Genomic DNA, 14,618 nt, shown 5'->3' with positions numbered 1-14,618 from the left:
GGTTCTGGAGTCAAGAAATTCAAGAGATTCCTTCACGCGCGCCGTTTATGTCCAGCCGAGCCGGCAGTCAGGGTACAATTGCCGCTGCTGCGTCGGCCAAAATGTCGTACAATTGCCACTGTTGCCACTGTCAAGATGTACAGTTGCCGCTGGTCCGTGGGCCAAGTTGTCTTACAGCTGCCATTGTTGCCACTGTCAAGATGTACAGTTGCCGCTGTTGCAGATGTCAAGATGTCGCACAATTGTCATTGGTACGTTGGCCAAAATTTCGTATTACCAAAATTTCGTATTTCGTATTACCAAGATGTCGTACAATTGCCACTGATACTTTTATCAAGCGAAGGTGCAACTATCACGGGCATGGCTGCCAAGAGACCGCTTAACATATATTCAAGCGCCTGCCAAGACGCCATGATTACATTACGTTTGATGTATTTTTTTTAACTGGCGCCAGAAGATGGCACGTTACCTTATAGCGCTGAAGGTCCGACTGTTTTACCAGCCTAGTCTCGAACACAAACATTATTCCTTTGAAGGTCGTGCGTGTCTTGCTTAGAAAACTTACGAGCGGCACTGAAAAAATACAAAATTTCTGGAGAAGGGTAGGTTTTCTTCAAACATGCAAGCACTTATAGGCGTAGCTTCACTTAACCCTAGGGTAAAGCTTCACCCCTCAGCCGTGTTCTCATAGTAGGCTTACATTTCATACTGACTTTTTAGACGAGTAGGAACTGCGGTATTCATAATAGTTTAAATATTCTGGGTGACACTCCCAGAGGTATTCTGGCATACCGGCGACTGCACTTCTAGAATTTCACTGCTACTCGAGTTCGTTACTCTTTCAGGCATTCACATGGTCTTGATGTAGACGTGGTCTTGATGTAGACGTGGTCTTGATGNTCGTTTAAATATACTTTTCGTTACCCAGGTACGTTTACTCATTCAATAATTGCATATTGAATGATATCACCAGTAGCGTTACTCTTTTTAATCATGAGGAAAATATACATTTTTGGAAGATTAAAAAAAAATCAAATCCATAATATTATTGAATAAATTAATGTGCCTCTTTGTTTTACAATAATAATAATAAGTACATGAGTTAAGAGTCAAGTACCGACGGTTAGAATTGCATAGAAGTGAACCCACAAAATGTTTACAACGGTTAAAATTTTAATGACAAGCTTTCAATTTATACCATATTTTCAAATCAACGATAAAAAAGATGTGCTTCGAGCTTGCCAGAATCTCTTATGTGCATTGTAGGGCTAGTTAGATTCCTGCCTCAGCGAAAGTAATTCAGAGCGAACCAGGTTCACCTTGAGCTGTACTATCAGATCAAAGCGGCACAACCTCACTTGACCAACGCCACCAGGCAACTGACTGGCGACTGCCCTGGAGTCCTGACTGACACATGCAGATCATGCAGAGTGAGTTTTGGTGGCGGGCCGAATGCATAGACTAGGGGAGTAGTCTCGGCTGGAACATTGCTGGAACACATGACATCACTCAGGCAGACTGAGACTAGAGGAGTAGTCTCGGCTGGAACATTGCTGGAACTTGAGCCTATATTTTGGCCACTGATCATCGGGATTCGTCATGAGTAGGCCATTTCAGATCACAAGATCAGTACAACTGAAGGTGATTTTCGCTCGCAGTCGTACCATCAAAACTCGTAAAAGAGGTCTAACTACCAAGTACACGTAGCGTAGCGGTCCAAGTACACGTAGCGCCCGATTTTTGTATCGAAAAAAGTGGTTACCTCGATGGTTCTAAGAAAAGCTTCGCCAATGTAGAGCTTATCAATTTACAACTAAAAAATATATTTATACATATATTGACACATGTATGAATATACCCTGGCATAAAGCATACAATTTATAAAAACAGAGTAGAAGGTTAAAAATCGCAGTCGGTATTTTTCGTCTATAATTGGTGGGTTTATCACAAAAAATCGTCAGTGACGGAGTTAAGAACGTACGTGCTATGCCTTGCAGCGTACATTGATATACGTCCATTAGAATTTTCTCCTACGCGATAAACAGTGCTCAGTGTTTACATATTCAGCTGCATATTTCGCTAGACGCTACGTGTGTCGAGTTTGTCTAAATGTTTAGCAGGATTAAATCTTCGTTTGATATTTAATACAAAATCAAACCTTTAGCTTTACGTCACTCTTCTTAAAAGGGGATATTGGATGCGCTTAAGATGGCTTAGAATTTAGATTGATGAATCATATAACTCCTCCCTCTATGCTCAGTAGCCCTAGCCACTACGTCACTAAAAGATTGCGTGACGTCATTCCAACGTACGCAGATGCACATTGTGCCCAACTTAATTTATAAACTAGAGACGATCGCATGTGAGAAGGGAGATATCTTTGTACCTAAAAAAAACAAAAACCTATTTTGAAAATATTCACCAGTAAAATATTAAGACTAATGTTCGGAAAGTATTTCATGAACAAATCTTTTGATTCTCTCGACACAGCTTCGGACGCATGGCCAAAGTATGGAAGAACACAGTAAATAACGTTTCAATGGGTGGATAGCTAGATGTCAGCATAGCCCAAGTCCACAGTGCGATTCTTATACCTTCCCGAGCGTGACGCAGCCGGGCATCTTCACGGCTTTCGACACAGAGCGCCCACCACAACAGCGCCGTTCAGTCACAGGCACTGTTTCACAGCGCCGTAGCACAACTGGCCGGAGCGCAGCAGGCCCTACATACAGCGCCTTACCCCGGCCCTACTCCTAACCTAACCTAACCTAACGTAAGACGTTGTAGGTAGGGCCTGTTGCGCTCCGGCCAGTTGTGCTCCGGCGCTGTGAAACAGTGGCTGTGTTTTTTAAAGTTGATGTGGTGATATGAGTCACTTACACACAGCTCATTGATCTGAGGCTGTGTGTAGATATTGCATGCTGAAGGTTGGCGTTTGGCCCAGGGCCTGTTTACGAGTCAATTTTGTTACCCATGGCTGTGCTCCCGTTTCTATTATCAGGCTCTGGAATAACTTCACTGTATCGCTTAGACATGAATTTCTTAATTTGGGTAAACACCAAGCCAGAAGGAAATCCATTAAGCGAGAAGATACAGCGGATAAATTCAAATTCAGAATGGATGGCATGGAAAGTCGAGCAAATACGAAAGCCGAGGTGAAATAGTGTTTAAACCTCGTTTAACTTGAATCGAAAAGAAGAAAAGTTAAAAAACCTGGTGCTTAGGCCGGTGAAAGTTGATTTTCGGAAAACAGATGTTTGAAAACGGCTATTAAATTTAGTAATATTGCCGTCGAGAAAGGACAAACTATTGTTTGATTCAAATTTCATGACATATATAATCGATTTATGTTACAATTTTAGGAAATCGAAGAAAAGTTTAACATGAGAGGGATGCTTGAAAAAAGAAATGTTTAATCGACGTAGGCACGGGTGTTGTACTGGTTGATCGTAGTCGATATATGTAAAAGTAGCCTTACTGCACTCATCACCGATCCTTCTGAATTTGTCGAAATTTCTTATCCAATCTCTAAAACTACATTGAAAATCGAGGACAAAATCAATAGCTTTCTGCGAAAACTCAGGGATTCGTCTACACTCTCATCTGAAACTTACTCTAAACTTTACGCTTCTGGTTCACTGTGATTTTATATGGATTGCCTCAATTCATAAGTCTGATTTTGATTCAAAGTTTCAATTTCGACCAATTTTTGCCGCATATAATACTCCTAGTTTTGAACTGGCTAAGTTTTTAGTTCCAGTCTTGAACTGTCTTATCACTAACCAGTATACAGTAGACAATTCTCATATGTTTGTTGTCCGCTTGAAGGATTTTACCGACGTTCAGGGCTAAACTATGGCCTCTTGTGACTTGAAAAATTTGTTTACTCATAAACTAATATACCTCTTTGTGAAACAATTGAAATCTGTCTCAATTCTCTGTTTAAATATATTCATAACATTGTTATTGGTTTGGTACAGTTTTTGTAAATCTCTCCTAAAATTATCGGTTTTAAACTCGATTTTCATATATGCTGGTGAAGTTTTGCAGACAAATTGACGGTTTGGGCATGGGTCCAACCTTTGCGAATATTTTTATGTGTTTTCACGATGTTTCATGGCTGGCCAATTGTTCTCCAGACTTTAAGCCAATATTCACAACAGACACGTCGATGACACCTTTCTTATTATCAAGCATCCCTCTCATGTTAAACTTTTCTCAGATTACCTTAACTTGCAACATAATTCTATTCAATTTCCCATGGAACTTGAATCAAACAATAGTTTGTCCTTTCTCGATGGCAATATTACTAAATCTGATGGCCGTTTTCAAACATCTGTTTTCCGAAAATAAACTTTCACTGGCCTGAGCACCGGGCCATACTTTCAAAACTCGCTAAGTGAACGTAAGTTTTTACGCTCTATATTTTCTTGTCTATGATTGGTGGATTTTGCCTGAAAGACCGTCAATGATTGGCTGATGAACTTACGATATCTTAACTTTTTTTAAAAGTATGGGCCCAGGAGGTTTTTTAGGTTTTGTTCTTTTCGATTCAATTTTAACGGGCTTCAAACACTATTACACCTAGGCTTCCGTATTTGTTCGACTTTCTATGCTATGCATTCTGAATTTGAATTTTTGCGCAATATCTTATCGTTTATCGATTTTCATCTGCCTTGGTGGTTACCCAAATGAAGAAATTCAGGTCTAAGTGATACAGTGAAGTCGTGCCAGAGCGTGATAACAGAAACGTTATTTACTGTTCTCTTCCGTACTTCGGCTATGCGTCCGAAGTTATGTCAAGAGAATCAAAATATTTTTTCATGAAATACTTTCCGAACATTAATCTTCGTATTTTACTTGTGAATATTTTCAAAATAGGTTCACTTTTAGGTACAAAGATATCTTCCCTTCTCATATGCGATCGTCCCTAGTTTATTAATTTAGTTGTGCACGATGTGCATCTGCGAACGTTGGAATGACGTCACGCAATCTTTACTCTGGGGCCGCTGAGCATAGATGGAGGAGTTATAGGACTGGGGCCGTATTATCAAAACTTTGTAACTTTTTGTACTTCCGACAAAAAAGTTACGTGTTACGTAAGTACACCCTAATTTTGGCATTATCAAAACATTCGTACGTAAGACTTAGCTAAAAGCCTACTATCAGAACCATCTGGCCAACTGACCAATCAGAGGCTTTGGATTTGTTTACATTCTGTGAACTTCGATGGCAGGAATCGATGCCTTCGATGGTATCGACTGTCGAATGCTGTTTGTCGGTATTGTTCCTTGTTGGCTCAGAAAAAGCCGTTCTAAAATAGTTGTGAACTCTTTTTAATAAACAGCGTGAGTTTAAGAAGAAATCTGTGTACGGAGCTAAAAATTATTGTTGGCAGAGATATAAAGTACCGACTAGAAGGAATGAATGATGAGAGTTATAACGTAATGATAATACCACCTCTAGAGTTACGTCATCAAGTCAGCACTTACGCCACTCGTGAGTCGATTTTGCGTACTTACGAAGTTTTGATAATACGGCCCCTGGGCAGTTACTATCGCGCTCTCCTCATTTGGCTGTGCGCACTCACGCCGAACAGTGCAACGTTTTATGGTCCGGTCCGACACTGACTTGAAGGTTTTAGCTTCTACTTCTGTTGCATCCGATCTGCGTATTTTGGAATCCTTGAATATTTTTAAAAAGAGGCCTAGTTTAAATGCAACCTTTAGTTCTTATCCCTTTGAAATTGTGAATAGATAGATAGGTATTTACTTTATTACTCTGCCTTTTGCCTGTAAATTTAGGTTTTTAATTTCTGATTTTTTTCTCATTAATCCAAACTTTATTAACTTCTGATTTTATTTGTGTTTTAGATTCATCAAAACTGACGATGGAGCCAGGGACTCCAAAACGTTTTCAATAGAGATATGCTGTGGAGTTTTCTTTGCTTTTGAACTTCTGGTTTAGATTAATCACGGGTTGAAGATGAATTAATATTTATATTACAATAAAAATGTTGTAAAAGCAACATTTAATAGTAGTGCCGACATGGAATGAAATATTGATGAGGTATATTATTTCGATACTGAAAGGTGAAGGGTCTTAGTTATCTTATTGACTTTTTGGTATTATTTTCGGGCTTAATTTATAAATAAATTCATTACAAAACTGCTTCCTATAGTTTCCCGAGCGCAAAATTCGTTTCCAAGTCATCACAGCAATGAATGTTTAATTATGATTGATGTTTTCCTGATACTTAGTATAGATACATTTAAGGATCAAAAACTAATTAAGTATTAGTGCTTAATCGCAAGGAGTGCCGTTTCAATTTAATTACATCATTTAAAGGTAAATTTTGCGAATGATAATAGCGTACTGCATTCCATTTTACTTCTTTCAGACTCTAAAATAAAAAATTTAAATTCCAGAAATTGTTTTTGATTTCTATTCTTTTTTCAAATAAAGTCAGGGTTGCGTGGGTCTAATTCATCACTTTTTTATCTCCTTCTGAGCTATTTTGTAATGTGTGGGCTAATTAATGAATTGATAATCAATCTTTCACCCACCGAGACATTCGTTGACTCTTTCGAGGCTCTCTCTTATTTTATCTCTTTTCTTGTCTATTATATATTGGTTATATCATGCATTTTTATTTACTAGTTCCTCGCCAAAAATGTGAGCGAATTTAATTATTTTTAAAAGTAATAAGCATTAACAAAAATTATACATGCATGAAAAATCGAGTAGTCAGACTGTCAGAGTGACAAAACAAAAATACCGCACACTAGTATCCCTCCGTAAATACATTTTCTTTTCTTATTCCGGGCCACAGAAAACGAATCTCGTATTGATTTCGTTAATTAATTGAGCAGTCAAATTGACAGCTCCCGTAACTGAACTTAGGAACGTTCTTACGTCACAAATGTAATGGCCTTATCATCGTTTGTGTGAATTCAACAGATGTTATATATAAGAAGAAACAATCACAACACGAATTTATGTCCTTGAACAAAATTGTAATTCTATTCATTGTAGCTCTTGTATTCAAACACTCAATTCTAGCAAAGTGCTGAGAAATCAGTTAAAGTCAGAGGCCGAATTTTCTTTGACCTCTACTTTAGTTTATTCAATATCCTACACTATAAGTGATCTATCTTAATGAATGTTTTAACTTCATCCTAATTGCTTAATTTTATGCTACTAAAAGTAATTATATAAGTCCCAGCAATTCATGGTAAATAACGTGTGCACCATTGCCTATTAGCACAATGTTGAAGATTTGTGAGGCGTAGTCTCCAAGTGGGTAGATTCTAAAATAATATTCAACAACTAGTTAGGAAATTGCTTGCGGATTAAAACGACTGCAAAAAATCTTAAATAAAAGAATCTTTGGAGTTAATTTAAAAATTTTATAAGGCCTACACTCTGTTACGCGCTGTTAAGGCTCTGTTGCTCTCTACACCTTACTTCGCATACGTATATGAGCGTACCTTTGCCATCTTTGTACTACCCGGAAAATACTCAATGAGTTAAGTTTTTTCAATGTTAAGATTTCCAAATCAAGCAAAAATAGCCAAATTGAAAGCGTTCAATACACGAATAAATTAGGCCGAAAAATGATCTTGTCATGGAGATCAAAGTCGGAGATTGTTTGTAAAAAAAAAAATGGGGGCCACTGTTCATCTTCTCCCAATTTATTCAACTCTTCGTACAACGCTTCAGAATAAGGCTAGACAACTAAACACACAACCATTATATATTATTATAGATTATAAAGCTTATTCATTGTATGCGTAGATTTTTGAGTGGTGCCCATACGTCTGGAATCGACTAGATTGTTTCAAGAAACCTCGAAATGAAGTGAAACGAAACTCAATTTCAAATACATTTTATAAATTTTTAATTCAGTAAAGTTACTAGGTGCTTAGAAAATGTTAAAATCTTGATAATTTTCGTAATTTTTGTGATGAATGGGAACAATGGGTATTAGGGCAATGGGAACAAATGCAAGAGTTTTGGCATTTTCCAGGATCAGTGCCGTTCGAGCGTTGGCAGGAAGTGGTAGTCTCTTCTCTTGAGGAATGCAGCGTCGAAAATTTTCACTTCGTTTGAATGTATTAAAAGTTGTATGGTGCATTCTTTTAAAAATCTATACAGTTTAGTGTAGGTAAAATACCTCGAAATGTTCCTTCATGGTGATGTTAGTTATAAATTTAATTTTCGATTTAGGGGCGTGTGAGATGAATGAAGTGTCAAGTAGGTACTGCAGCCTCCTCCCAGATGCTGCAGTTCTACTGCGTCTCGGTCCAGCTGTTATAAAATTTGTAATTAGAATCGATAATAATTGTTGAAGGGTTTAAACAATTTTAAGATGAATTTGTACTTACGTTTGAATCAATAGGGTAATTATTTTGCCAGATTTGCTGGCAAATATGACTGATAATGGGTTTCGTTTTTCGGTAAACTTGCCAGTGGTAGGAGATACGACTAAATGGGTTTCGTGCTTTAAACTGGCAAATTCATCTAATAATATTGGGTTTAATCCTCGTAAACTTCCTAGTAATTATATCTGTATAGGCTGATTACATATTTATAACTTACCACAACACTTGACTAAACTCAGCTTTATCTCTGCGAGTTATTGAGTGTCAATATTTATCAGTTTAAATGTATTAACACGTTAAGTTAAGATTTTTCTGTCATTCGAAAACCTTCTCGGGAATATTAAATTCTAAATCATTCCTAGTAACAAATATTTCCCTGCATTTGACAATCAAATAACAGCAAGGAAGTTTTAAACGATATAATAAAATACGCTTCACTCTATTGATATAACAATAGTTATTAGGCAAATAAATCGATATATATATGTTTTACTAATGTCGGTAAACTTATTAAATAAATAAATAATAATACTTTTCATTTTTCAGTTCTGAAGTGACTTGAAAGCATATTTGTTTATGCATTCAAATATGATATACCTGAATAATCACTCAACCTTGTGTTTTATACGTCGAGATTGAGCATCGAGAGCACAGCGTTATTCCATGTCATTATAGTTTGCATGATATTTCAAGTGTTAAAATTGTACAAAATATTGCAGGTGTAAAAGTTAACATGATATTGCAAATGTGAACAAATTTACATTAATTTACATGAAAATTTTATCACATGATGTGTAATAAAGTTTACATGGCATTGCAAGTGTAGAAAAATTTACATGACATTACAAGTGTAGAAAAGTTTACGTGGTATTACAAGTGTAGAAAAGGTTGCAGAGCATCGCTGGTGTAAGCGAATTTACATGGTATTGCATGTGTACAAATAATTAAAAATGTGTGAAGTCTCGAAGTGTTGCCTCTGCATCAGCCTTTATAATGGCTGCATCATATCAGCGTTCGTCACCATCGTAAGTGAAATGGAAAATTTTTCTAAAGGGAAAATGTTGAAATTTTACGCGGGCCTTATATGTTTATTTCGTGCTGAACTGAAACAAATAAATTCGAATTAAAAATCAAATTGGCTAATACTATTTTTAAGCATGTACTTGAGATTTATTTTTAACGGGTCTCAACTTATATGATGCTATTTTTCTAATGGAAACATATTTTGACCGCGTTCATCAGTGTTAGCTCAGTATGATTCTTCGCACGTTTTTGTGAAAATCTCTTAATCGTTTTTCCAAGGTTAGTTCAAATAATTTTGTCCAGTGTATAATGTTCAATATAAAGTGTTTACGCAATGTTCGAGCAGTCAGCACTTTTTCGAAGTGCCAGTTCATAACACCACTGCTGCTTGTTTTCATTTGTATATACTACTTATAATCTTCTCATCATCTCATACAGTCTCATATCTATAGGTTTTTGGGCCCTAATATGTGAACGGAAAAATTAATAATAAATTTTGTGCCGACAATATGCCGTAGATTTTGTGCAGTACTTTGTTTCAGGAGTAACTTAAATGTTCGCTTGATTTACCGTAGACTTATCCACTGCAATGATTCATATGACTCGGACGAGGATTCACTGCCAGTGATTTTCCATATCATTTGTATCATAGAAAATGTAAATGCTCTGCATTCATAGCTGATTCAAATAATAAAATAATTCATAATAAACTCCATTAATGTCATTAACACATGAATGTTTGGGTAATTCTTCCAGGCCGTTAGCGTTTGCCAGACCACGATATTCTCGCTGATCCTCTACCTCGCTTACAACTCCAACTCCTACACTACGGGAGGAGGTGGAGACGATGAGTCTTCAGCCTTCCCCAACGATACCATCTTCTCGGCTGAAAATGAAACTGATCTCGCAGACGGAGCTTCGTATTCATTTTCATCGAAAATATGTCCCTTTGGGTTCGTCCACCTGATCGTATCGAACAAGTCACACCACAGGTCACACATCAAGGATGTTGGACACGAGGAAGTGGATTTGGATTCCATTAACGCGACGTTGAAACCTTTCTCGAACCTCACTGTGGTTGGCGGGACTAAATGCGTTGCACCAGGTGGGTTTTGACTCATTAATCACCTTTATATGCGTATATATTATATATAATATACTTTATATGTATATTGGATGCAGATATATTACTTCATCTTATCGTAATTTTAATCCTATTTTTCATTTCAATCTGTATTAACTATACCCATTGCTTGTACTTATTTCACTTAGAAATTTCAAATTTAAATGTTGTAATACCAGTATATATTTACCCATCACCATATAGAGTTATTTCAGCGAATTGACGCAGAGGGCTGAATATTTTTAATTTTAAAAACCTCAAAATAAATTTATGAACTGGTTATTTTGGAATAACTTAATCCTTAAAAAATTTGATCATAATTTCGATAACTATTCAAAAGAGAGGAATCAGAAGCATTTGAAGAGTGCACTTGAATTTTATCTTTTTAAACGACGTTAAAGAATTTGGTATTCATAAGTATTCATTGCGAATTCTACATTCAAATTATAGGAAACAATGTGGGCGGCTACTTAACAATTGCAATCAACTTTAAAAACTGCCAACCGCTCGTTTCCAGAAAGGAAATTATTATACCCCCAGGCGGAAATATTATATAATATAAATAAACTAGAAATACAACAATAATAATTATATTAATGATAATAATAAATGGTTGTGTGTGTCAGTGCCGTCAATGCTGTGCTGCATGGTGGTGGCCTCCTTCCTGTACGGCATCGTGGGCGGCATCCTCATGATTGGCGTGCGCAAGGTGAAAAATTGCTTATAAATTATCTTAACAATATACTATGTTGTACAATATGTTATGTTGACAATATGCTATGACCACAATGCGTTATGTTGACAATATGCTATGATCACAGTTATGTTGACAATATGCTATGATCACAATGTGTTATGTTGACAATATGCTATGATCACAATGTGTTATGTTGACAATATGCTATGATCACAATGTGTTATGTTGACAATATGCTATGATCACAATGTGTTATGTTGACAATATGTTATGTTAGCAATATCTGTTTTAAAAATATGCTATGATCACAATGTGTTATGTTGACAATATGTTATGTTAGCAATATCTGTTTTAAAAATATGTTATGTTAACAATGTGTTATGTTAACAATATGTTATATTAACAATATGTTATGTTCACAATATGCTATGTTAACATTATGCTATGTTAACAATATGTTATGTTCACAATATATCTTATCTTAATAATATTTCCCCGAGGTATAAATAAATCCTGAGAGATGGTAATTCATGAAAATAATTTTACAAATATAATTATGCTAATACAGACGATAATTCTAGTACAAATTTATACGGGGAGAAGATTATAAATATGTCGCAGAAATTATTCGGAACAGAAGGTACAGTATTCTGGCTCAAATGAATCTAGAAATGTGGCGTATATTGTCATTAGTAGTCCATTCAAGCACCAATTGAAAAAAAAGTTATTTTGCTTCTCGAATAATCTTTAGAAGGCTGGGGGGATTGTCGCAGTTGTAATCCATTTCCTTCTCAAGCCACTTGGCTACAATTACATTTTTATCTTTCTCGATGCAGGGCGTGTCATAGTTGTTATCTATTTCGGTTCTTAAGCCCTTTTTCTAAAATTCCATCGTTATCTTATTCGATACAGGGCGTATCGCAGTTGTTATCTAACCTGGTTCCTAAGCCCTTTATATAAAATTATATTGTTATCTTATTCGATGCATGGCGTATCGCAGTTGTTATCTATTCTGGTTCCTAATCCCTTTATCTAAAATTATATTGCTATCTTATATTATGCAGGGCGTGTCATAGTTGCTATCTAACCTGGTTCGTAAGCCCTTTATCTAAAATTCCGTCGTTATCTTATTCGATGCAGGGCGTGTCGCAGTTGTTATCGATCTGGTTCTTCTACACGGTTGGCTACAACATCCTCGCTCTGGTCGTAGGTCTGCTGGACGGAGTTTACAGCGGCGCAGCAGACATCTCCTCCTACGTTGTCTGCTTCGTAACGCTCTACTGCATCGTCGTCGTAGACTCCTACTACGAGAAAGTCGTCAGTTTATTATTTTATTCGATCCCGTATATAGTTTTAATTTCCGACTCCTTTTTATCAAATCGACTTAATTTAGTTTTAATTTTCCGACTCTTTTTTGTCAAATCGAGTAACTCCAGCATTAATTTTCCGACTCCTTTTATCAAATCGAGTTACGTGAGTTTTATTTTTATATCGGGTAATTTTAATTCTAATTTTCTGATCCCGTTTCGAGGAACTTTAGTTTTAGTTTTTCATCTTTTCATCTTTCAAAGATTTACTGGAATCTTTGAAATATTGAGCTCTCTTGAATTTCCAGATTTGAATTAACCAGTATGAAATTTTCAGTCGCTAATTAAGGACAAGAGTCGATAATTGTTTGTCAGGAATAACGGATATATTTTTACTTCATGACTTGTTATATATTGCGCTCAGTTATCAATGTTTGAATTTATCACCAGTAACTCAATAATTAAGTGCAAATAATAACCCTAAAAGATAATATTTTATAATATAGTTTCAACGTGCAAGTCTGAAATAGAGTGCACAATATTTTGCCGTCACATAATCGAACCTTGAAATGAAGAACGTAATATTTTACCGCAGTCTGCCGTTACATCATCAAAGCCTACAATAAAGTGCCTTGTATTTTGTGTGCGCAGTTGATCGGCACGGAAGAGACACGGGCGAGTGCGGCGCAGAACACGTTCAGTCCGCAGCCCGGATTGGTGGTGGTGAAGCTCAGTCCGCAGTCCGACTTATTGGACAACAACATCTCCTCAGTGCGACTGCTGCCCCACAACGGCCATATTGATGATGGGGGAGGAGAGGGGAGTGTCACGGAGCCATTTCTTGGGGGAGGTCTTCAGTCGTAAGAAGAAGAGCGGGTGCCGTTTTGACGACCTAGAAATGAGATTATTGTCCCCAGAACAAGGGGCGGGAGCCACTTCGTTCTCTCATGATACAGATGACAATGATGAGCAATGCTTCACAATAAACCCCAAGGTTTATTCTATATATTCCGAGAATGATCGAGGTATGAAGCTCAACTCTGATCTTAAATATAATCGATCATTTCTCCATTCAAATGATGATGGAGAAAGAGGTGCGTCGAAGAGTTTGCTGCCTGCTAGCAGAGCTACGAAACCAGCAAAAAAGCATAAAAAGAAAGTTCGTTTCCGAGACTGGTAATAATGTTGATATAATTCAAGTATTGCAGCACCAGGTAACATTGATTATTTAATTATATGTCTTGCAATGATGATTATGCATCATGTCCTTCGAATTGAATTGTATTTTGACTGAAATGAAATCCCCCAGTTTACTTTTTTATTCTGCATTCGTAGATACAAAAGATAAAATCTCACACATTTGTGTATAAGAATTAATTGAAAGCCTGTTGAGGTTCGTACGTGATTGATATGCTCAGAATATCTATTTCAATTTCTTGAAATACTTCTAGGTATCGTAAGATTCACTAAGCGTACAGTTTCAAAATATAGTAATGCATGCATTCCAAAACTTGCGTGACTCTTTTGAAACATAATGAAACATTATATTGTTCGTTGTAGCCTCTCTACATGAGAGAGGGTCTGAAAATTTTAAGTTCGTCATGTAAAGTATGCTGTTTTTTTTTTTTATTTTTTTTTTCATTGAGTTTCCCATGGTTTTTTATAGAGTTGGCTGTTCAAAGGCCGTTTTAAGTTTTAAGTCAAGTTCCTTCACAGCTGTTTTGGAGAAAGCACAAAGGGACGTTGACTTGCCGTTGAATTCAGCGCTAATTAAAATAAAAATTGCATGTATACTCATTTTGAAATCGTTGAACCAGAAAAGTCGAGTTAAAAACTCGAGTTTTTCGACGAATTAAATTGAGTTTCTTTCCGTATTTAATACCTTAAATATAAATTTACTGGTATAAAGTATTTATAAATTTCAATAATAAATATATATATAAAGGATAACTTTAAATGATAGAAAGGCGATGATGGAAAGAAGAAGATAAAAATAAAGTGACAAATAAATTTGTGTAAGTAGGTGAAATTTATTAGTTTATGCTTCACTACATTTAAATATCTATCTATAATTTTTTATTTAC

General features: G+C 36.2%; 1 protein-coding gene across 1 annotated transcript; it reads left to right on the top strand.

Annotated features, from left to right (window-relative positions):
- The first annotated feature begins 9,103 nt into the window (after nt 1–9,103).
- Nucleotides 9,104–14,147, top strand: LOC108679819. Its single transcript, XM_018168547.2, has 5 exons — nt 9,104–9,409; nt 10,164–10,512; nt 11,157–11,239; nt 12,368–12,544; nt 13,186–14,147. The coding sequence occupies exons 1-5, from the start codon at nt 9,335–9,337 to the stop codon at nt 13,396–13,398; spliced, it is 897 nt and encodes a 298-aa protein (XP_018024036.1). The 5' UTR covers nt 9,104–9,334; the 3' UTR covers nt 13,399–14,147.
- Nucleotides 14,148–14,618: the final 471 nt, after the last annotated feature.

This window comes from Hyalella azteca, unplaced genomic scaffold (assembly GCF_000764305.2).
Source record: "Hyalella azteca isolate HAZT.00-mixed unplaced genomic scaffold, Hazt_2.0.2 contig14630, whole genome shotgun sequence".
Lineage (NCBI taxonomy): Eukaryota > Metazoa > Arthropoda > Malacostraca > Amphipoda > Hyalellidae > Hyalella > Hyalella azteca.
Note: the sequence above shows the minus strand (reverse complement) of the source record. Positions and strands in the feature narration are given on the sequence as shown.

Bases quoted from the DNA above. Each gene is read 5' to 3' on its own strand.
- LOC108679819 (XM_018168547.2), top strand. From the start codon at position 9,335: ATGTGTGAAGTCTCGAAGTGTTGCCTCTGCATCAGCCTTTATAATGGC. The intron at 9,410-10,163 runs GTAAGTGAAATG...TAATTCTTCCAG, and splicing joins TATCAGCGTTCGTCACCATC to GCCGTTAGCGTTTGCCAGAC. The intron at 12,545-13,185 runs GTCAGTTTATTA...TTGTGTGCGCAG, and splicing joins ACTCCTACTACGAGAAAGTC to TTGATCGGCACGGAAGAGAC.